Source organism: Miniopterus schreibersii (genome assembly GCF_964146895.1).
Source record: "Miniopterus schreibersii genome assembly, chromosome: 3".
Classification (NCBI taxonomy): Eukaryota; Metazoa; Chordata; class Mammalia; order Chiroptera; family Miniopteridae; genus Miniopterus; species Miniopterus schreibersii.
The window spans coordinates 41,571,659-41,597,273 of NC_138103.1; the positions used below are offsets into that span (position 1 = coordinate 41,571,659).

Below are 25,615 nucleotides of genomic sequence, written 5' to 3' on the forward strand. Positions count from 1 at the left end.
ATGAAATCTCACTTATTTCCTATACTTCAAAAAATGAGAGTGAGAGGAGGTGTTTAACAGGAAAGGACTCTGCCCCCCCACTCCACACACACAGGAAAAATGGAAAATAGGAACATCTGTTCTGCCTCACTCATGCTCAACTCCAATTCAAATCTTTTATCAAAAAAATTGTGAAAAGCATATTAATAATCAGATGTTTTAATAATAATTTGAGAAAACAAAACCCTAAAAATAATTCATACTCTTAAAAGTAATACTACTTACCACGATGCCTTAAACCCACTTTCATGGGTATAAAGGATATGAAATGTTATATTGCTGACTCATGGGTAATTATAAATATTAAAGCCATAAAGTGTAACAATACTTTACAAACCACAGAAAGCACTTAAAGCTGATAGACTTTTAACTGACAATTTGCTTTGTTCAACCGTAAATGACACATGTAATGCGAGCGCTGTTTAAAAGGCACTTTGTTTATAGCTTTCTTTGCTTTATATTACTGTGAAGTTTTTTCAACTTATATTGCTTTTTCTTCCTCGTGCCCCTCCCTTCAGAGGCTTAAGTGCAGCACTTCCACTCTTCCCAAAAGTGAGAGAAAGGAACATCACCTCTGATTTAAGAAGCAGGACAGTTTTGTGTTTCGTTTTTTAAAGAGAACCGTTTCATTAAAATTTATTTTTAAATTACAGTTGTATAATATTATATTAGTTTCAGGTGTACAACATAGTGATTAGACATTTCTATACCCTCTGAAGTGATCAACCCGGTAAGTCTAGTTCCCATCTGACACCAAATAGTCATTACAATATTACTGACTATATTTCCTATGCTGCACTTCATATCCCCATGACTATTTGTATAACTGTCAATTCGTACTTTTTGTCCCTTTCATCTTTTCCACAACCCCCCACTCCCACCCCAGCAAGAGAGTTTCTTGCCTCTCATCCTGAAAACTACAGTAAAATGTTGCCACACATGCTGAGGGTGATGCCTGGACAAATGCAGACAATGCCACTGAGCCTATGCCCCAGGATGTCATGTGCTCTCAGGGCCCCTACAGCAGCTGCCATGGATGTCCTCGGGGCTCCAACCTGGCCCACCCAGTTCTCCTTCAGATCAGGTTCCCGGGGCACGGTGAATGTTGTGACTATGGAACAGGGTAAGGCCAAGGAATCCATTCATTTTATGTTTTAACCCACTGGGCTGTGTAGCCAAGGACAATGTAAGAGCTGCATAGAATCAATCCTCTTTAGAATTCCTGTTCACTTGTTAAAAGACACACAAGAAATAAAATTATATAACCACATAATAGTGTTCTTATTATGGATCTTATGAGAATTCTTAACAGGATTGGAAACACCCACAGTGGACATTAATATGTATAATTATCCTTTGTGGTACATTTAGCTACTTTAAAAATCATGTTTTTCCAAAATGAAAGAATTCAGAGAGCTGAACTCCAAGATTTCTTCTTGGTTCAGACATAAATGAATAGTAATAATGTATTTCCAAAAGATATAGCATGATAAACACTACCTCTGTGAGGTGATAAACTGCAAATCTTTTAGATAGCTGGTCCTGTCTCACTGAGCCCAGTGATAAGTTATTGCTATGATGCTTTCATTTGGAAAGCATCAGATTATTCTGTGTACATGTACCTATTGGCCACTCTAAATTAGAGTGTCATGTAAACTTTTGGAATTGTATAAAACAATCTTCCTTCACACTGGTGCACCATGAATAGTGTGCTCTACTTTCAAACATAGTATTTTATGTGGTCAAGGTAGTCACAGAGAAAAACAATTTCTATATAAGATTGTTCCTCTGAAAATTTACATGTGATGGATAATTTTTTCATGGAAATTTAATTGTTCAATTCAGTTAAGATACACAATTACAATGCAAGCTTTGGAACGGGACATTTGTGCTTAGAAGAGTAATCTCTTAACATCCAGATTGCTTTTATTTTACAGTCATATTCAGATTTCAGAATGTCTGTGCCCATTACCTCTGTTGACGATCAGAAAACAGGATTTGTTCTATGTATTGTTTTCAGGGGATAGCTGAATTTTTCTCTAACAAAAAATAGCAGCCTTGAATTTGTAGTTTTAATCTTTCATCTTAGTAAATATATATGGTTTTTAGTTCCTCGTTTACTCTTGGTTATTCCCCAGAAATCACTCAGTATTTTAGACTTATTTAAAAAGTTAAAAATTATAAATGGGCTCATTTAGACATTCCACAAACAACCAAATGGAATCGAGTTTCAAGTAAACGACACTCATTAAGTTGACGACTTTGTATAAAATAAATGCAGTTTTGAAAAAAACTATTCTTTTCAAATATTGTATTGGCTATAATATTGAAATGAGTATCCTAAGCTAGAAATTTACCTTTGATTCTATGCCTATTTAAACATTTGTACCTGTACTTAGTGACATCTTGCCTATAAAAACCGATCTGTCAGCAAGCCTGCCGGAGAGTCTTCTCAGACCTGTAAGAGACTCTGGTCCCAAGAAATACTGCAAAGTAGCTACCTTTTTAAGTAGTAATGAGGTAAATAGAATTACTGAAGCCTCATGGAGAATGTGAAACTAGAACAGTATTTCTTACTAGAAAAGCTTTTTTCAAACAGTCTGACTCATAACAAAAGATTATCTATACGGAGTTTATCTAAAGTATGTAAGAACCTAACAACAGAAAACTTGGTCAGTTTGGGGAAATGGGTAAAAATCAAAGGAAGGTCATCTAGATCCAGGATTCACAGTCCTCTAAAGGGAGCTGGACTGGACTGTAAGGCTCTCATGAGAAAGGACACAAGTGCATTTTTTTCTGCGAAGCACAGAAAAAAACAAGAGCCTTCATCGGATTTCCTTAAAAGAACAGTACTATAAAAGCGTAACTTTCTCTGAGTCCTGGAATATGATGTTTCAGCTCTTTATCCCCAGCAGAATAACACAGACCCTGACTACATTAGGTACCCAGTATATTTTTGTTAAATGAATATCTTATTGTTCCCAGGAAAGAGATTACAATAAATTCAGTACACTCCAAGATTACCTGTTAAAAGGAACTACCTCAGACTCTGAATCCATGGGGACTAACAAGCTAAAGCAGTGGTTCTCACTGGGGGGATTTTGTACTTGTAGGGGACATCTGGCAATGTTTAGAGGCAGTTTGGGTTGTCACAGTGTGTGGGGGGGGAATTTCTACTGGCATCTAGTGTGTAGAGGCCAAAATGCTGCTAAACATCCAACAATGCACAAGAAAGTCCTGCACAACAAAGAAATATCTAGTCCAAAAGGCCAATGGTGCCGAAGTAATAACTAAACTAAAAACCAACAAGGAATGGGAAGATCTTGGAATTGCACAAAAATCTTCAAAGGCAGTATAGCAATGTTTTACTGTAGATTTCAAAATGAAAGCCTTTGTCTTTTCTAAAATGCTTCAATAATATGGTCTATCAATATCCCAAAGTAAATGTAAAGAAATTAAATACTTTCTTAAACTAAAAGCTAAAACTAAATACCTGCTTGTGAACCAGGGGAAAATCTGCCTAAACATGATAACTGTTTTTCTCATTTGTGATTCTGTCGCATTTTGTGTTTATTGTTAGAAAGATTTATATGCACATATATATGGTGTTTTAAGGTATTTTTCTGCCTAATATCTTAAGTGTGGCATTAACTTAATTCCTGTGACAGAATATAATGTATAATTTCATGGTAAAATTATTTAGAAGGATTTTTTAGATATTGTACAATTTGTCACAAACATAAATTGCACAGTACAGACCTCATCCAAACAAGCACAGGATGAGATATACAAAACATCTACTACAATTTGGATTAGAAGTGGACTAATAATCTGAGTGTATTCTCATTTCCTAGTATATCTTTGGAAATGACAAGAACCCTAATCTTCATTCGACTCATTTACCTCTCTCCCTCTATTCTCCACATGCTTTTCTGTGACATTTAGAAATGAGTTTGAAGAATGAATGAATGAAAATGTGTAAAGTGGTGAAAAAAGCTTGGCATCTGCATGGCTTTGATCATCTAGAACACGAGTGGGGAAGGTCTGGCTCTGCCAAGGCAACCACAGGTAGGACTCGAAATTCAATAAACCTATGAGCTTTTCTCATAGCTAATTTTTAGGCTGCATGGCCCTCGAATGATATTACAAATATCCAAATGGCCCTTGGCAGAAAAAAGGTTTCCCACCCCTGATCTAGGATATATGTGGACTTACTAACTGCAATGAAGTCTCACAATAGTGTCTGATAGGTGAGACATAATTTAAGACAATTTTGCAAGGCAACTGGAATTCATCTTTCCATTTCAGAAATATTATCCAAATAAATGAAATGTGCATTAAAGTGACTGATCTATTAGGAAGTCTTTTACCAAATTAAACATGATTACTTTTAAACACAGAACCAAACTCAAAAGTGAGTAAAAGCACTGAAATTTACAACTCTACCTGAAATCTCTCTTGATTCTTTTATGAGTGAAGGTACCAAATGACAATGTATTTTGTTATTTTAATGACAGCTTGATTACATTCTACTTTGGGAAGTGGTTATGTAGCAAGATGGCACTGCTATAAAATAAGTTTTGGGTATTTTGGTATCTCAAGTGACTATAAAGAGAGGCTAAAAGTATTTTTCCTTTTATATGGCTTTCCTCCTCGATATAATGACTCTGAGCAAGGTACCTAATCTGCAACTTGGCTTCCACATTTAAAAACAGGCCTAATACCAGCACTGCCCTCATGAAGCTGCTTTGAAGATGAAACAGGTTTATGCATACGGCTGGCACAGGGTGAGTGGTCTACAAACGTGATTACTACTTTCCTATAGTCTTTATAATTGGACATTGATTTCCCCTCTGGATGTTATGCTATTTTTAATATCTCTGTGATAGCCTTTAAGTCATGGAAAGAGTCTGTGTCTGCCCCCACACCTTAGAGCTCTAAATATCAGGGGTTGCTTCTTCTTTGTCTTTGCAACCCCAGGCTTTGGAAAAATGATTGGCTTATAGAAGCTCAGTAAAATATTTGCTGAATCACCTTCCCATAAAATTTCTGAATTACACTGACACTGTGTTCCTTCCTGTTCAATCCAATATTGGTCTCTTCTTGTGTACTGAAAACTGAAATGTTAAGAATGCCTATTTTTAAAGATTTATGGGGCCTATTTTTATCCTGAGTAAATACCAAGGTTGTTCAATTATTTCCTAACTGACCTAAAGTTAGGAAGAGTCTCTTCTCAAAATGTGAAAGCATGAAATTGGTTCCAAGACTACCTTAACTTTTTAAATCATGTCATTTTAGCTTCAGAGATCAAAATAAAAAGCATATTACCCAACACTGATAAAACCCACAATAATATTCCTTTTGCAGATACTGGGTGGTGACTTACTCTTTTTGTCAGCTGAGTATCCATCATGAAGTTGTGCACGTGCTTTTCTGCTTTGGTAAGTTCTAGCTTCCTTGCCACCACAGCTACCACCAGGGCTGTGCAACCAGCACCCTGTAAACCAGGAGAAAAGAGAAACCCAAAGAGTTATGTACTTGGTGCTAAACATGTTCTAAAGTAATAAGTATCTGGAGATAAGTGAACTATAGTATTTAGTGTCTTCAATAAGTACTACAGAAAATACATAATCAACAAGCAGTGTGCCTTTATAGTGAGATCAAAAAAATCTTAGTTCATATATGTTAATAACTGAAGCATGATATGTGAATCAAACATATTTTAATCATAAAATATAGGTGATAAAAAGCAACTTGCTGAATTTTCAGACTTCTTAAAAACAGTAAATCAGTTATATACCTCTACATATAACAGAGACAAATAATCAATGAATAAATTAAATAAAAATAAGAATTGTCTAAAAGTAATATTTCATAATCCTTTCTCAAAGTAAGTTCAGCAGGTCTCCAGGCCCATCAACTGTGGTATACTGGGAATAAAGAGATGCATTGTACAACTTCAAACTGTTCTACACACACAACAGAAAGATCTGAACCTGGACAACAGGTATATGAAGTGCTGAAGGTAAGAGAGAACCATCCTACTCTTCTAGGGGTTTACCAGAGATGACAGTCCTCCTGCTTCATGATCAAGGTGCACCCATTCCAAGTCATGAAGCGGGGGTCATCTTGGCTGACTCCATACAGGGTCAGGAAGCAAGGCTGGCCACCTACGGGAGAGCCTAGGCAAGGGCCTGCTGCTTCAGCCACTTCACTGCACCTGCACACAGGCAACCGATTGGTAGGTAGGGAAGGGCCCCCTGGGTGAGGCTCTGCCTCGGGTGCTGTGAAAGGGAAGCCCGGAGAACCACACAGAATCTCATCCCCGAAAGGACCACAGAGCAGTGATTACCAAGCTGTCTCAGTGGGCAGATAACACTGAACAGGAGGGTTCGGGCAAGAGCCCACTGAAAAGGGGCACAAACAATGAGATGTTACGGTACTTGTGGGTCTTTTTAAACTAGTTTTTAATAGCAACCCCTTTATGTTAGTCAAAATGGCAGAGTACTCACTGGATAGCCATGCAAGAGCTTTAAACTCCCATGCAGTAGGCTTAAAAAATCATTACGTATAATAGCAACTCTGTACCTTAAAAACATGATGGTCTGCATCTTAAACATCTAATACTGAGGAATGGTTATTACTTATATCATATCCACAATATATTACTGTACTAAAATTTTATTTCTAGAATATTTAAAGATAATATAATGTTTAAATAAAGAAGTTAGAAAACTGTATTTATAATTTGCTCCCAATTAAAAAGAATTAAGCCCAACTGTGGAAAGAGTTTCTTTCTGTGGTTGAAATATCAGTAACTTATTTTGTTCTTTTCTGTACAGTCTATATTTTCTTTAAAAAGAATACATAATACTTATACAAAAACATACATTTAAAAAGTGACAATTTGTGGTTTTAGAAAGTACTCTTTATGAATCATACTTTTATTATATAATAATAGAATCATTTTATTTGAATTAATAAATGTAATTTAGTCAGTTACAGGCCAAAGGAGGAATGAGTTGCTACAACAAATCTGGCAGGAGGGACAAGAGTGAGAATAAAGGAAAATAAATACACTTGCCCTGTCTTGCTTTAACCTAATAATTATGACCATAAAGACATGGCCTTATTAATGAGCTGATATTGTCTGAATACATATCTCCTTCCATCTTGCTCCAGTATCATCAGAAATGAAGTGATACTGATCATATGATCAGAGAAAGAGGCCAGAAGGTATTTAGACATTATGTGGTTTAACCTCCGATTTTAGAAATGAGACAACTGAGTGATTATTTAGTTATGAACTGTAATTAGCACTGGCATATACCCCCACCAAATACTTTTACCTATATTTCAAAGCAAAACAAGAATGTAAAGTTCACCTTATTTTATATGATAAACTCTTAGAGTATGAATGTTTAAAAATTGAGCAACATGGTTCATTACCAAACTAAATCAATGTTATTCCTATTTTACACTGGTACAACGTTGACTAGAATCACTTGGAGAGTTTATAAAAATTCCAGTGCAGAGGGACTGTGCCCCCAACCAATTAAGCCTTAATCTTCAGAGATAAGACACAAGTATCAGAATTTTTTAAAGCTTTCCAGGTGATTCCAACAGAGCCACTGCTTTAGATGAAGGATATGAAGGGATTATGGTGAACTTCTACTACTTTCTATTTTGAACAAGCAAGTTAAAGGTTTTTCTCAGAGCCATTTCATTTCCTTACAAAGACCTTTAGGAAATTATAAACAAGGCAAGTCCAGGCAGAGGACAGAAAGCACAGGGTCAGAAATGTCTGGGCCGGAGTGACGGTTACCCTGATATTTTGTGTGGTGTGTAGACAATGGAAGCAAGGTGACTTTAGAGCTGGATACCAGTGAAGGAAAAGAATGGCCTTTGGAAGCAGCTACACTTATTTTGTTGACTTTAAAACAACTGCCACGGAATCTAAACAGTTATGTTACACTATGAGGGTTAGCCACCTGGACCTACCCACTATGTGGCGTATCAGTTGCTTGACAAGTACAGCAGGTCCTTGAATAGCGTCACTTTGTTCAGTCATTTCCTTACCATGTTGAGATGCCAGAGGAAATGAACTCTTTAGACCACTTAGCCTATGGTAAGACTGCCCTATGCTGTTTCACTGAGAGGTGGCGCTAAGCGAGGGCCTCCTGTGCAGGATCACCTGTCGCATGTGCGCCGGGGACTCCTCAGTGAGTGAGTCACGGAGGTTCAGGGGCAGCCTCACTCGGGAATAAGCAGAGCCCTGGAAAGCTGGGGGCCTGCTCTCGCTACAGAGAGCCCTGAGCGGCAGCTGGCACTCTAACTTGAGTATTGTTCTCTCCTGGCGGGTGGCCACTGCTGCGATCCTTCTGGAAAGAAATCAAAACCCCAGCAGGAGTGGAAAATCACTGGTATTAAGTGCCTTTGGAAGTCGGTTTCTACCTGTGTTTATTCCTAGGCTCTATTTTTCCTGCTCGCCCATTTCTTGCTGAGTGTCCCCCAGCTCACCAAAAGTCTTATGCATTAAAATGAGCACCTTCATTGCAAACTGGAGAAGCGAGTCAGTCTGACAATTTAGTAATTATTAAAACTATTCGCTGTGCCCCTCCTTCCATTATTCCAACTGTGCTCTTTAAATTGTGCCTCAAGAGCCACATAAGGAATTTAACCTCATGATTATTCAAATACGAAGTCCTTTACTCTTTATCTGTCTTATTTTCATTAGAGAAATCATAAACTCCCCAAGTTCTTAATAAATCACAAGAGGGTTTGATATAGATAGAATTAGGTTTCCAAATTACTTTTTTTTTTTTTTTTAGTTATGCAAAACGAAGCTGGCTCACCTCCAAAAGCTTTCTAGGTTCAGGGTAAATTCCTGCCAATACATTAATGATTATAGTAATTTAAGCAATGGTATGATGTTAATGTCCACTCAGTGTCCATTTCATAAGGATGAAAGTAAATATGCTCTCACAACATTTTTTCCAAAGCTTGTCATCATCACAATGGGTACAGAAACAGTTGGGACTAACATATGTTACTCTCTGAAATGAAGATCCCTGTATGCTTTAACAAGATGAGTCATACTCCTTTCAGCAAAGTCAGAAAATGTATCCAGATTACTTTTCTCCCATTTCATTTGTTATTAGGAAGAGCTAAGCAAATCGCTAACCTGCCACTTCAAGATGCTCAGGCAACCAAAAACTAAATGAAGAAAGCTGTGATATGAAGACAATATATTAAATTAGCGAAGGAAACCCTATACCTTTTTTAAAGTCATCTAACAAATTAGATGTTCCAACCAAGAGGCGGGGAGGGGAGAAGACCTGTCCTTAGGAAAGATAAGTAATTATTAATGCTCATTACCCTATGCCAGACCAGTGAACTGGCAATCAGACAGCATAAGCTATATTTGATCCCATCACCTGGAGAGTATTATTAAAATGTAGTGCTTTTCTCTGCTATAGTCCTCTCCATAAAAGCAGTGATATTGTAAGTCATGTTGGCCCCTAGAAGGTGAAGGAAGTTCAGGTTGCTCATTTCCCTAACATCATTTATCACGTAATATTTGAAAAATTCAAAAAGTGATATTTTTACTTACGTAACTTGGTTATGTGGATCCTACAAATACTTTCAAGAATCATTTGAAAACCACATTGGGATCAAGCTTTACTAACTTAGGACTACAAACCTATGGAAAAGTAAATTTCTTTAATAGCACACTGACATATCAAACTCTAGTACAAGGTTACAGTAATCAAAACGGCACAGTATTACCATAAAAACAGAAACATAGATCAATGGAACAGAAGATAGAGCCCAGATTTAAACCCTAGCCTATATAGGGTCAATTCATCTATGATAAAGGAGGCAAGAATCTACAATGGGGTAAAAACAGTCTCTTTAATAAATGCTGTTGGGAAAACTGGATCCCTTTCTTACACCATATACAAGAATAAACTTAAAATGAGTTAAAGGCTTATGTAAGACCCCAACCCATAGAACTCTTAGAAAACAACATTGGCAGTAAACTTTTTAACATTGCTCTTAGTAATATTTTTTTTTGGATATGTCTCCTTGGGCAAGGGAAACAAATGGGACTACATCAAACTAAAAAGTTTAGCACAGTTCGGCCAGTGTGGCTCAGCTGTTGACCACTGACCTATAATCCAGGAGATCGCGGTTCAATTCCCGGTCGGGGCACACACCAGGGTTGCGGGCCGGTCCCCGGTGAGGGGCGTGCAGGAGGCAGCCGATCAATGAGTCTCTCATCACTGATGTTTCTTTCTCTCTCCCTTCCCCTCTTTGAAATTGAAGATATATTTTTTTTAAAAAGTTTTGCACAGGGAAGAAAACCGTCAACAAAATGAAAAGACAACTGGTGGAATGGGTGAAGATATTCATCAATGATACATCTGATAAAGGGTTAATAGCCAAAATACATAAGGAACTCATACAACTTAACACCCAAACCCCCTACAGATAACGTGATTAAAAAGTGGTCAGAGGGCCTGAATAGGCATTTCTCCAAAGATGACCTACAGAAGGCCAATAGACATATGAAAATATACTCAACATCACTAATTATCAGGAAAACTGCAAATTAAAATCACAAGGAGATATATTGTCTTATACCCCCCAGAATGGTTACCAATAAATCAAGTGTTGGAGGGACTGCACATTGATACAAGCACCATGGAAAAGAGTATGGAAGTTTCTTAAAAAAAAGTAAAAATAGAGTTACCATATGAACCAGCAATTCCATTGCTGGGTATTTATCTGAAGAAGTTAAAAACACTAATTTGAAAAGATATATGAACCTCTATGTTGACTACAGCATTATTTACAATACCCAAGATATGGAAACAACCTAAGTGTCCATCAATAGATAAAGGAGTGGTACGTTTATACAATAGAATATTACTTGGTCATAAAAAAGAATGTCACAAATGGTAAAATTTCATAGTATAATACCCTCTAGGTTCATCCAAGTGAAATAATTCAGAGAAAGACAAATACCATATAATTTCACTTAGATGTGGAATCTAAAAAACAAAATAAAGGAACAAAAGAGAAACAAACTCATAGATTCGGAGAACAAACTAATGGTTGCCAGAGCTGGGGGGAAGGGTAAAAAAGATAAAGGGATTAAGAAGTACAAACTGCCAGCTATAAAAAGTTACAGGGATGTAAAGTACAGCACAGGGAGTACAGTCAATAATATTGCAGTAACTATTTATGGTGTCTGATGGGTACTAGACTTATCGGAGTGATCACTTTTTGAGTTATATAAATGTCTAAGCACTATATTGTACACTTTAAACTAATATATTTTATGTACACTGCAATTGAAAAATAGAAAAAAAATTTAAAAGCACACAAAGAAGGTATTTGAAAAAGATTCAACGTAACCAAATTTATAATTTTTGGGGAAATTCCAGAATACTCACTACAGAGAATGACTCTGTTAACAAATTATAATAATGTTCAAAATATTTCTAGCATTAATTATCCCTCCTGTGTATAGTGGCTCTTAAAAGGTCAACTTGACTGATAGCCAATTTATTAGAGTATCAGTAATTAAAATTTCTCAAAATATAGTTAATTTGAAAAAATTATGCTTTTTATCTAAAATACACCAAATTAATTAGACAACTTTAAGATTAAATTTCATCTTAAAATATCAACTTGTCTTCCAAACAAAAGGTAAAATGAGCATTTGCAACCTTTGCCCATTTTTCTGTCCCTGGGGTTGACGGGCACAATATCCTAGAGCAATAAATAAATTTTTACTGCATTTGCTTGCCATACATAATTATTTCATAAAACTATGTAAAGCAATCAATTGTGGCAAATAAAATTCTATAAAACACTCAGCTTTGATATTATATCCCATTAGTTTTGCAAGAGCTCTGCAGGCCATAAAAATAAACAACATTCAAGGGTATTCTGAAGACAAATTGTCCCTATAAAAATGCCTTACCTCTGAAGATCTTCAAATACTAGTTGAAATTTGCTGATAAGAGGGGAGAAGATATGTGTGGTTTTTTTAGTTGTGAAAAAACCTGGGCTTGGGAAACCCAAATCTCCTTTAGAGTGATTTGCCTGTTCAGCTCATTTGTGTGCTCTGGGCTGGAAAGAAGGAAGTGCTCAATAAAGCTGGTCATCAGTAATGAGTCATCCCTGGGTTTATATCTCATTAGCAACGGTGCCAATGTGAGTGTACGATTTGAGAGACAGGAAGGGCACCTCTGCCAACTAAAAGTGCTGATAGTTTAGAAAAACTAGGTGGCGTTGTAGAAACAACAGTTGAATGCTAGAAGGTCACAACTCCCGGCTATGCTTGCCTGTACCTGGGAGAAACAGCTGTCATATTCAGTCCCTAAGAAATTTTCATGGGGAGAAGTGAAGGTCTGCTTAGGGGCCTGGTGGGGAATTGAGCCTTAAGACTGCAAAGGCCCACCATTCCCTCCTGCAGCTCTGCCCTGCGCCCCACCCCAAACCGAACTAGTGTTAAGAATTTAAAGATACTCTCTCTTCACTGGGACTTGATCTGATGAGATCAATGAGCACACCAGAAAGAGCCAAAAACAAAAAAGTAAAATAAAAACCTCTTCCAAATTATCACTTAATATTAAACATCTCATGTCAAATAGTGTAACACATATAAAAAGGACCCTGGGGTTCTTCACTTATTTACACATGCAACACCTAGGAATGGCTCTAGTCTCTTTATGCCCACTGGCAGGGGGAAAAATTCTTAAGTGCAAAGGTAGAAAGTCAAAATCACACATGTCTAGGGGTTTACAGATCACTATTAGAGGTCCACTTATCAGATAATCTGTGTCCCCAGGAATGAGCAGATACTACTTTCTGTAAAAAGGTAATTATGCCAACAAATTCTATCATCCAGAAACTAAATGGCAAGAGCTGCTATTATTTTACAGAAAAGAAAAAAAATTACTCTTACCAATGAGGCTTATTCTACTCTTGAAACATCATACACAGGGTGGGCAAAAAGTAGGTTTACAGTTGGTTGTATGGAAAATAATACAAGAATAACTCTGCTTTGCGTATTCACAACTATAAACGTACTTTTGCCCCACCCTGTATATTCACCGGTAAAAAATTAAAACTTTCAGCTTGTGTTGTATCTATGTACAAATATAAAATGGTGGATAGGATAACTTTTTAAAGTGCTAACCAAAACAATTATTTTATTATAAAGTTGGAGATACTGAGAAACTAGCTGGTGCTCACAAAAAGCTAAGACACCCAATGGAACAATGTTATCTACCTACCACCTTAGACAAAAAGAATAAAAGCCATTTAGAATTCATCCCATAGGTTATTGTGACATTCACAATAATAAATCTTCATGTCCTTGGTGCCTCCTTAAATAGATGAATAAAATAAGTAGAAAGTAGGTAAGATACAACGTTCGTGACTTTCTCTTGAAGGGCAACGAGTGACTTGGTCTATTAGGTGATCCTGTCTTTAAATCCAGGATATCCAAGAGAGGAAGAGATCTTTGTCTCTTAAGTTCCTATATTAGGTAGGTCTTGGTAAAAGGAAAGTTTCTTCTTGATTTGTTTGATCTATCACAGTGGAATTTCTGTTAAAGTATTTCAGTATCTGAGATCCACTTATTTTAGTATTTCATTATCATGTGTGTCTAAAATTGTAAACACAACCTAAACAATGATAAGAAAAGCTGTGTGTGATTACCTTGGATTCTCAATTTACATTTCAGGTGAGAAGAGGTTTTTTTTGATAAGGCCATTTGTTTCTTTCTTAGAAATATTCTGGAAACTCTCCTCATGGTTTAACAATATATTTCTGCCCAGAGCACTGCAGGTTAATTTTAATGTCCTTGGATTCACAAAATATAACTCATGGCACAAATTCAGCTTTAAAACTACTAAATTACAATTTAATTTTGAGTTTTACCAATAAAATATGAACATCTAAGATGATACTAAGAAATAATTCTTTAGTTTCATTAGCTATATGAAAAAAAACAGCAGCACTAATTTCTTTACATGTACATTTTTGAAATGGGAAAGCTCTGGAGGTATTAGCATTTAGAGCAACTTCTTTTTTTTACTCCAAAGTGAAAAACTCATACACAAAGGTATAAATTCTATCAAAATTTCATAAACGTGAGGACAAGAAAATCTAAACATAAAAGCACAAAGATACACAGCACCTCAGAAATAATATTCAAGATGATTCAGGGATGACCCTGTGCTCTCTCAGGAGTGTTGTAAATTTTATTTCTTTTTCACAGTTTACTAAAGGCCACAGGGGGAAGAGAGACAGAGATAGAGAGATGACTCATGGGAAATGTGACAATAAGCATTTTACCTAAACATGCATCACAAAAGTCCAAGGGGGAATAGGCAAATGAATGCTTAAAATAAAAACAAGTGCTATCTGGCTCAGATAATTCAAAAGTGACAAACTGGTATTTAAACTTCCGGAAAACAAAAGCAAACAACACTTGTCTGACTGAACAGACACATTTTATCTTAAAGAAACTAACCTTTTATATGAACTATAAAAAAAATTATATTTTTTTTGTAGAAATCTATATTGTCAGTCAACACTCTCCATGCTAGTTTCTAGGTAACCTCCATCCATAAGCCCTTGGTCCCCATGAACTCACATGGGATGTAATCAACTCCCAGAAGCTCACCCCCAGAAGACTGCTGTGGCCCGATTCCATGTCTTGGCTTAGGGACAGAGACAATCCAACTCCACATAGTAGTTCAAATAGGCTAGTCAAAGATTACTGAATTTCTCTAAATGCAAGCAAATGATCTTTAATGGGGTCAATGAAGAAATAAGCCTATTCTTTAAGAGGGAGATGGACTGGAGCTGCTTAGCCCAAGAACTGAAGGACTGTTTCACCATGAGCCCAGAGGACAGGAACGCATCACTGTAAATTTAACTGCATATAACATTTTTGTGTCTGTATCAATTAAAAGTTGCTTTTGTTTAAAACTTCTACATTTCAAAAACAAAGTAAGATAACTAGTGAAACCTAAGCAAGGAAGAAGTTCAAGCAACTAAATAAAGATTTATGCTGTCAGATAAAACTTTGAAGGGACTGTTCTAGAGACATTAAGGACAAAGAAAAAAATTGAGGAAAGATAAAAGTACCACAAAATCCTGGCAAGGTTAACTTTAAATTTGGCCCTGATCCCATGGCAAATGAGGCTGTTTGCACAAACCCTGAGTCATACCTAATTCAAAAATAAAGTGAGGCACATGTTGCCAAAAAGGAACACCAAGAAAGTTGTTTCTAAGAAGCATGGGGGGAAATACTGCAATTATTCTCTTTTTATAAGTAGCATCATTCTGGTCCCTTGTGGGCTTGTTATGGGGCCCTCCAAAAATACATCCATACAAATTTTATTTTCCAAAGCATTATATTATATAATAAAATACTATCTTCTCAGGAAATGATCCAATAGTAAATATAATAGACCATACCAATTATAATAATAAAAAAGTTCTCTAAAGGTCACAAAACTAATTTTTTTATAGGCAAATAATGTTAAGTTATACCCCCAAGTTATATTTTCCAAAATTGGGACTTGGAATGGTCATCTTGTTACTACTAGTGACCTTACACTGGCCCCGGATGTTATTTTCACAGCGAGCTGCCTTATCCCAGTTCACTACCCCCAAGTGGGAGAAGACCGTTCCCACCCTCTCTGTGCTCAGTCCTTCCAGCCAGCTCTGACTTTCGGGACAGTCCTCGTGCGCAGCCGGTGAGGGCGCAGGCTGCGTGGCCGCCACGCAGACGCCCTCCGTGGGAAGCCCGCCTCACCGGGCAGGGCTGCGCAACCTCGGAAACCCTGGGGATGCCCTGCCCTGCCCTAGGAGCTCCCAGTGTCGCAGAGACCAACAGCATCAGATCAACAGTCTTCACTATAACCAAACTATAAAAAGGAGATAAGAAGAATCTAAGCCGCTGAAAATGGTGCAACAGATTGAAACGACCTCTGACTCAAACACTTAAAAGTTCATACCACATTAACAAATTTTAGATGGTGTGTTGGCCTTCAATTTTCATATATCTAAACAAACGGCACGCACAGTCCTGGCCGGGTCATAGTATGTGAGGGGGAAGGAAGGTGTCCGAGCCTGCTAGGCGTCCCCGAGGAACAGTGGCAGTCACCCCAGGCAGCACACCTTCCTCAGGTGCCCTCGGTCCCCAGCCTCATGCCATGGCACTTTGCACACTCCTGGTCTAGTGGCCCTGCTCATATGTACCACGCTCCCTGCCCCATTCCCTTGAAATAAACCCTTTCCTTTTCCAGAATGCTCTTCCGTCTTCCTGCTTTGCCCGGCTACCCACCCTTCCCACCTCAGTGAAAAGGTAAACATCAACTTCAGAGAGATCTATTTCTCTGAGGAGATCTCATCCCTCAGACCCCAAATTAGATCAGAAGCTTTACTTCCTCATATATTTGTCACAAATGTGATGAACAATTATTTGTTAATTGTTTGAAATGTGGGTTCCTCCCCTATCAGCTTGCAAGAACAGTTTCTGTCTTCTTTTGTTGTATTTCCAGTATCTGGGCCAGTGCCTGCCACTCAACAAATATTTGTTAAAATAATAAATCTAATCTAATCTGATTGATAAAATGTCATGTAATTCTTCAATCCTTCTGACACATTTCAGGATACTTATTATGACCTACATTTTATAAACGAAGGAAGTAAGACTCAGAGAAATTTACTCAAGATCACACAGCTAGCAAGAAAGAGCAGAACCCAGACTTACACAAGGAACTTTCTGACTCTGAAGCCGAAGCTCTAAGACATTTGTTCATCAAATTAGCGCACCTCTCACAAAGAGGAATCTAGGAACTCTATGTCCTCAATGGAGCTTCATGATGAAAAGAAGATGAAATCTGCTGATGTTCTCTCCCAACACAGAACTGATTTATTATACTGATTTCCTGCTGTTGGGAACCCGAGTAGCTTACAGTGATTTCTGCATGTGGGCCCAACAGTTTAAGTGTCTTCTTGAGTATAAATAAAAGAGATTGAAAGTAAAAAAAACACTTACCATAATTCCAGTAAGCAAACAGACTCCTTTCCCACAGTATGTGTTAGGCACCATGTCACCATAACCAATGGAGAGAAAAGTTATTGATATCAACCACATTGCTCCAAGGAAGTTGCTAGTAACATCCTGTTGATCATGGTACCTGAAAAATAGCAAACAAAGCCAGGCCTTTATACTTAATTTACAGTGTGGTTGTTAAGGCCAGTTTGATTTAACTCAATGAATTCACTAAGTATCTTCTATAAACTGCTTTATTTAGAGGTTTTCAAAGCTCACAATTATAAATAAAATTGAATTTCAACCTATGCAATCTGAGAGACATCAGGAAGTTCCCCAACTTTAAAAATAATCTGAAACAGAAACTGTAAAACATAAAAACTCTTTTCTCACTGGTATAAGTTGATAAATACACATTTATCCTTGAGCCCTGCCCTGGCCCCTGGTCATGTCCCATCGTTCCTTGATGCCCACAGATGTGTCTCACTTACAGGACAATATGCAGCCGCCCAATCTTGCTCTACACCTTTGTAGCAGGAGCCATGCATGCTGTTCCCTTTGTTTAGATTGTCCTTTGCAAGCTTCATTTCCCTAATAGGCAACTTTTAATCATCTTTCAATAGAAATTCAAGTGGGACCCTTTCTGTCTACTCTTGTCCCAGCCCCCTCCGGACTCCACTGGCATCCTGTGTATTTCTCCATCACGGGACTGCGCTGAACTGTCGCCCTGGAGGTCTGCACTAGTGGTCTCCTTGAAGACAAAAGCTGTACCTTTGCTCATGCAGTCCCTGCCGGGAGCCAGAGCTTGATAAAAGCTGGCGCCTCAGTAGTTGCACACAAAGAGTTGGAGTCAAAAACGGGGGAAAGAACACAGTTTATCCTGATCATTCTTTAAAGTGTCAAGTTTTCCTTAGTGAGGTGGAAGGTGTTTGTCAGAAACATATCCTATAACGTTCTGCTTGAGTCAGCAATACTAAACAGTAACCTGGTCCACCCTGGACACCCTGCTCTCCACACACACGTACAGCAGTGATGTGTGAGCTGTTACCCTGGAGGAGCTTGCTCTGGACACATGTTCTCTGTAGTCATGGGGCAGAGCGGCCCTTCTCTTTTCTCATGACAGTCAGACCTCAGACTCCGGTACTAAAGTCATTTAATGCTCATCACCCAACTTATCTTCTCGTCAGGATCAGCCTCCCTGCCCAACTTTCAGATGCCAGTGGGGAGGGCTTTCCTTTCCTTTCTTGCTCTTAGAGCATCATGCTGACAGTCTCCTGCTTACATGCATGCAGTCTGCCTCTCAATTCGACTCACTGTGCCGCCAGAGCTAGGGCGGCAAGGAGGCTGCCCCTGTGGCCTGAGCCCCAGGGTAGATCCCATATATAACCGACCCTGGGCCAACGGATTCTGGGTGCCTTTTTCTCCCTGTCCTTCATTTCATGGCAAGGCTCCTGCCACTATAGCCAAAAATTTAGAAGGTTCACAGAATATGAACTTTCCTCTGTAGTATCAGTGGATCTTACTGTCTTTGGATACAGAAAGACCCATGCATTGTTTTATTTAAATAAGCAAGAGAAACTAAGAAATAGTATTTCCAGTTACTCTGGTCTAGGGAAAAAGAAAACGTGTCCAGAGTGGTGGATCGCCAGAGTAAGGAAGAGTGAGGGCAATCACTGTATTTTCCTAAAGAAAAGAGAAGGGCATGTGCACAGGGAGCCAGCCCTGGCTGAGGAGTTTCTGGTTGCGGAAGGGCAGGCTCTTCCACTGTTCTACGCCAGGGGACTGCCATCATGTCCCAGCAGTGGAGTCTCCTCCTCCCAGAGTGGCTGGGTAGAGGGGCTTTCAGTGTCAGTAGGGAGGCCGGGCGGTATCCCTAGCTTTCCAGGAAGACGGGTGAGTGCATTTCCCCAGAGAAACTCAGTTAAATAACATATGAGTAGGGTGAAGTGGTCTACTTCACCTACAATATGAGCTCACAGACTCTGATCTGTTCTGGGAGCCTGCTCGGCCTGGGTAAGGGGGCTTCAATGTGGTTTTCATTTCAAACAAGACTCTTAGATTTAAGCTTTGGATTCTAACCCTTTCATGATCTTGGGGCTCTCTCTAGAGTATTCCTCATCAAGCAGTTGCCTAAAACAGGGAATACATTTCCCTGCTGTGGGTGTGGGCTCTACAAAAGAAGGGAGGCAAAAGAGTTCATACCCTATTCCAGCGACTTTCAAGCTTTTCATCTCATGGCACACATAAACTAATTACTAAAATTCTATGGCACAGCAAAAAATATTTTTTGCCAATCTGACAAAAAAAATAAGCATAATTCTGATTCATTCACACCAGACAACTATTGTTGGGTTGGCTGTTGTCATTTTTTTATTTGACAATCTAAGGGAAAAAAGATCAGTGTCCCTGACTAGTCAGGTATTGCATGTTTTAAAAAATTCTTGTAGCACACCAGTGTTTCATGCCACATGGGTTGAAAATCACTGCCCTATTCAATGTTTAATTGTGAGACAAAGTTTCTTCTTAACAAAGTGTGACCTACATAAAGATCTGATACATTTAGGAGGTGGCGGCCCTAATTCCTTGGTGCATATGAAATATTTGTTGAGTGCTCACTATGTGCTCAGTTGTTGACTTGTATTCACTCTCACTTTACATTAATGTCTTAAGACATGGCGAATCTGAAACATGGCTGAAAAAGTTATATTCTTCCACCCTCTCTATATCAACAGTGTCCTCAATCATTAGACTCTTAGAGAACGTGACCATATCTGAATGAAAACTCCAAGTTATTTCTACACTGCGAGTGACCTGAACAAATCTGCCGGGCACATGGTTTTCTTTTGGTAGAGCAACTACAAAGAGGAGTTCGAGAGCTCCTACTATAAACACAGGCCCTGGGGGCGCCTTTACGGCTGCACAGGGAAATCTCAGCTTTGGCACAGGTTTGGAAGACTGTTCTTCCTGTAGCACTTTTGATTTCAAAGTTTGAAGCAGTAAATAACTTTGAAAAATGAAAGCACTCACTGGAACATTTAAGAAAGCTGACTCCTCTTTAGTTGCTCACTTTAATTAATACACAAGTTTTAAATATAAAAATTTCTCCCATCCTCATTTGACTCTTTGCCAAACACTGTGAAGTATTATGTCATAATTATCATTCAGTTAATATTTATTATATGCTATGCCCATTACACTGGGTCAGAGATTGTAATCCCATATTGAACGGCCTAATTAGAAATAAACATCTTTCTAGGAGCTGGTATTTTAGAGTTTGGGCTTCAATGTTAAATTATAATTTTCGCCTATGAAATAAACCTGCCTGGAAAATAGCTTACAATGGAAAAATAGCACCTCATGCTAATGTTTATGTTACATTTAGACATACTTAGTTGTGAATATTCAAGAAGAGGTAGGTAATTAGGGACCACATTAGATACTATTAGAATAATCAAGATTTCTTTCTTGGCAATTCAGACACAAATAGTATATTTAACAACATGATATCATGCATGTTATATATAGAATCCTTATATATAATTATACTTTAACAGGATGAGATTATCACTTATAACACTGCCAGGCTTTGAATTTATGCCAGATTCACACCGTTGTCAATGATTAATATGTATAACTTCAATGGTTAAAAAATTTCAAAACATTTCTTATAGAAGTTCATTTCACAGACTTATTCAGACAATCCCAACCCTCTCCACAAGGACAACTGTTCTGCGAAAGACAAAGAAATGACTCAGATGGCAAATTTCAAATGCTGATCAATATGAATGCTTATTTAACTAAAAATACATTAAATAAGCCACGGCCAGGTAGCTAAGTTGGTTAGAGTGTCGTCACTGTACACCAAGGTTGCAGATTAGATCCCTGGTCAGGGCACATACAAGAATCAAACAATGAATGCATAAATAAGTGAAGAAACAAATCGGTGTTTCTCTCTCTCTCTCCCTTCCTCTCTCTCTCACACACATCAATAAATAAAATAAAATGAAATACATGAAATAAGAGTAAAATTAGTGAGCCCGGCTGGGTGTGGCTCAGCGGTTGAGCGTCGACCTAGGATCCAGGCGATCGGGGTTCGATACCTAGTCAGGGTCGTGCAGGAGGCAGCCCATCAGTGACTCTCTCATCATTGATGTTTCTATCTATCCTTCTCTCTCCCTTCCTCTCTCTGAAATCAATTTTTTAAAAAAGATTAAAATTAGTGAAAGAAATGCCTGATGATCTCAGGTTTTCAGAACAAGGACTTGGGGATTTGAGAGGACTTGGTAAACTGTTTTATGCGACTACGTGCTTCACAGACTTAAAGAATGTGAGATCAGCTTTTAGGTTTTAAAAGAAGCAAAACATTCCTTTTCTTAGTTTCCATTCATTTCTTCACTTATTGCTCACTGTGGGTCTACCACTGCTTCTTTTCTTAGATTAGAAATATGACAGCTTTCTGTAATAGTTGTTTAAATTCACAGAGATTATCTTTTCAAGGAAAATACTGAATTCTTCCCTCTGAATGTGGGAGCCTCTGCCCAGCACTCCTGCCTCATCCTCAGCACCCTTCCATAAGTAACAGGACCTTTCACCACACTAATGGCTGGCAATTATGTCACCCTTTTTCACAGCTCTTTCTCTGCAGGTGTATTTCCCTCTACCTGAAACCACCTTCCACCGTCTTCCTAGCCCTGATTTGAACTTTAAGAATCTTCTCATGGCTCCCCTTCTCCAAACTCTACATAGCTTTTGGTCAGCATGACCGCTAGTCCTCTCTTTGTATCCCAGGAGCTTCTTGTAGATATTCCTAGCACCATCAATCAATGCTGACTTGGGACATAAGACTCATAATATATAATTTACTCATCTAACATGCCCCTAGGATCTAAAATGTATAGAATTTGAGGAAAAAGACTATGCCTCTTTCATTGCTATATCTACACACAGTGCTTAGAAGAATATAGCAGGGAACCAGTGTTTATTGAATTAATCAGTGTGACAATGTAAAACAATTGTTCTCAAACTGACTTGCCCTTGGCCACATGCTAGGCCTTCAGGATCACATATACAGGTACAAGAAGTGGATAGAAATGAGTCTTTGTTTGACATGAATTCGATTCATTGTTTGACATGAATTGAATTTGTCATGTTATTTTCCAAGATCTGTATGCAACTTATATGGCATTTTTATGCTTGAAAAAAATAATTCAACAATGGAGGTTAACAGCTGACAAACTATGTTCATTAATACTTTTTTATTAAACTTACTATTAGCACTATAAATGGCAAAATTATCTCCTTTTAATTGTCAGCTCTGATTTCAAATGCTAGCCTTAGTTATATAGTAAAAAGTATTACGAGGATTTAAATGCATGCAATCAATCAATCATCAGTTCTCTCTCCTGAATCCACATTTCTTTCCTGAAATACCACGAAAAGGAGAGTAAGGCTATAAAAAAGAGGTATAAACCCACAAGAATAAAAAGAAAAGAAAGGATAAATCAGAGAATGATAGATAATACATTTTTATACAATAAAAGTGCATGGGGAATTCTGCTTCCAGCTATGATGGAAAACTGGAGCTGAATTTACACATGCTCTTAAAACAGCTATAAAACCAGAAAAAATATTTGAAACAATGGTTAACAAGACATAGATAATCTAGTAACAAATAACAGTGATCCCTGAAAGATGGCAAACAACCGAAGTGAAGAGAATCTCTGGATGTAGCTCAGGGGGGAAACCAGGTAGATCCCAGAGGACTCCCCCAGTTGAAGGACAGAGCTGGGAATGCAGGGAGGCCAAGAGTTCACAGGGACAAAAAACAGAGGACAGATCTGCAGAGAGAGAGAGATCCAGAGATCTGCCAAGGGGTCTTAATTATTCAGTTGCATTCCACTGGAGAAGTGGAAGTATTATATCTAAAGTAGTACAGCATCACTTGAAGATAGGTTGTAGTAAGTGGTATAAGTTTAGGGGGAGATAAGACTGATAATTTAGTTATAATATACCTAAGCGTTATCGGTATGCTATAAAACCTAAAGGAACCACTAGAAAAATATATTGGAGTAATAACTGATAACCCAATAAAGAATATATGATGGAATAATAAAAAAGTAACCCAAAGGAGGCTGAAATAGAAAAATATGAACAAAGGACAGATGAGACAAATAGCAAGCAGAAAGAGGACAGATTTACCAAGCATATCTGTAATCACATTAAATACAAATGGCCTAAATACCCCCCGTTAAAAGGCATTGATAGTCATAGTATGCATCACATGGAAGGTTCACAACTTGGAGGTTCTGTGCTGAAATCGGGAGAATTGATATTTAAATATGTGGGATGATAGATGCCCAGGTTCCTGTCCCTACCTGGTACTGCCAGATAACTGATAGGAGACAGAGGTTTTTTTTCCTTTGGGGATAGACTGGAGATTCTGACCTTGGCACAGCTATAGTCAGGGAAAATGTCTGGGGCTGAAAACATGGGCTTTAAATTCAAGTTTCCAAACTGAACAATAGCATTCCTAGTTTCCTTTCTTCTCTCCCTATCTCTAACCCTATATTAGAATTAGCTAATATAGAGAAAAAATACATTTTCTCTGGAGAAACAGCTTCAGTGAAAAGACAACCACATACTAATATCAAGGATTCAAACAACAAAAAAATGCAGCTTTCCACCTAGCTACCTTACAGCAAATTCATCAGACAATAATAAGTTCTTACCTAAAGAAGAATTAATGACTGGCACACACTTGAAGTATACTTTCTATAGAAAAGATACAATAGAGAGAGAGAGAGAGAGAGAGAGAGAGAGAGAGAGAGAGAGAGAGAGAGAGAGAGAGAAAGAGAAAGAAAGGAAGGAAGGAAGGAAGGAAGGAAGGAAGGAAGGAAGGAAGGAAGGAAGGAAGGAAGGAAGGAAGGAAGGAGGAGAAAGAAAAGAAAAAAGAAAAGAAAAGAAAAGAAAAGAAAAGAAAAGAAAAGAAAAGAAAAGAAAAGAAAAGAAGGAAGGAGGAAACAGAAGAGCCTTGCGATGGCCCAGGGTGATGGATTCCTAAACACTCTAGGTTCTATCAGGAAATATCTCAAAAACATGGCATCCATGAAACAGGAGCAGGATGCTACGAAGAAGTACATTTAAAGAATAAAAAGGAGAAACTTTTTTAATAGTTAGAATTATAGCAAAAAATCATAATATGATTAGAATACAAATTGGCAGAAATCTTCCAGAAAGCAGAACAGAAAGACAAAAAGAGAAGGGCAAAGGAGAACAAGATACAATCTCACAGAATCAACACACAGAGGTCTAACAATTGACTTGCCACAAGAATACAGAATTGGAAGAAATGAAAATGTTCTTTTATTTCTTTGTGTAGGATAAATGGAAGGCAGGTATCTCTAAAAGAGGTTCTACTGAGTAGCTGCATACAGCATAAGAAAAGATCTATGCCAAGCGGGATAACTATAAATTTTAAAATGCTAGGAAAACAAGATCTTAAAAAGTTTTGATGAAGGGAAAAGTAGATCCCAGCTATGCTGTACACCTGAAACAAATCATATATATATGTGTGTGTGTGTGTGTGTGTATATATATATATATATATATAATATATGATAAAGTTGTCTCCCATGGAATCAAATCCTAGCCCAAAGCAAAGCAAAACGTTGGCACGCCCATATAACCTTTACTCATCCGTAATTTTCTGCAAGTTTTAAGTAATTGACAAATATTGAGAAATATAGAATATATTCAATATCACAGCATTATTTTAATTTCATTTTTATTCATACTCAAAATAATTTATTACCCTTTAACTTTCCTTCCTGCCTTTAAAGAAGCTAACTGAATAATAGTTTAATATATTCTTCTTAGTTTATCTCTTTTTCAAATCATCTTTGACATTTTCTCATGAGCCGGTTATATGTACACAATTTCAAAATTACTTTCAGATTATGAAAATGTTCTTTGTTACACATTTCTGTGAATTTATTTTAAAAAATCAAATCAAATAAAGGAAAAATTGTTGCCTCTAACACTATTTGATTTAATGTGTGTGTTAACTGGTGGTGGGGATGATCCATTTCTTCTGGATTTAGGGAGGGGAGGGATGGGAATCTGGGATGGGAACTGACCAGCTGGAGCCCGGGCCTCTGTCTGCTCTGCTTCCCGAGAGCAGGCTCTGGGTTCTCTGTGTGATAAGCTGACCGGGCAGGTCTGAGGATGCGCCTGTGATCCATCTAATTCAGCGATAAATTATCGGAACACGAGGCAGCCCGCTGGGCCAGAGGTCAAGTGGTGGCGTTCAGATCTGCTTTATTTCAGTAATGAAGCGGATAAGTACAACAACTGAAGACCCAGAGAAGTGAGAGAAGTATAAATTATCTCCTTCCAAACCCCAATTATGTGCAGGTACTTTTGATTTAAAGTATAAGAAAATGCCCGGCCGGACGTGGCTCAGCGGTTAAGCATCTACCTAGG

General features: G+C 37.9%; 1 protein-coding gene across 1 annotated transcript in view; it reads right to left on the bottom strand.

The window, feature by feature from the left end:
• KCNN2 (potassium calcium-activated channel subfamily N member 2) overlaps positions 1 to 25,615 on the bottom strand; it is a 316,290-nt gene that overhangs the window by 12,746 nt on the left and 277,929 nt on the right. The window contains exons 8-9 of the mRNA XM_081133858.1: positions 17,138 to 17,279; positions 5,426 to 5,536 (exon numbers count right to left, since the gene is read on the bottom strand). Coding sequence (XP_080989984.1) covers positions 5,426 to 5,536; positions 17,138 to 17,279 — 253 coding nt within the window. The remainder of the gene's footprint in view (positions 1 to 5,425; positions 5,537 to 17,137; positions 17,280 to 25,615) is intronic.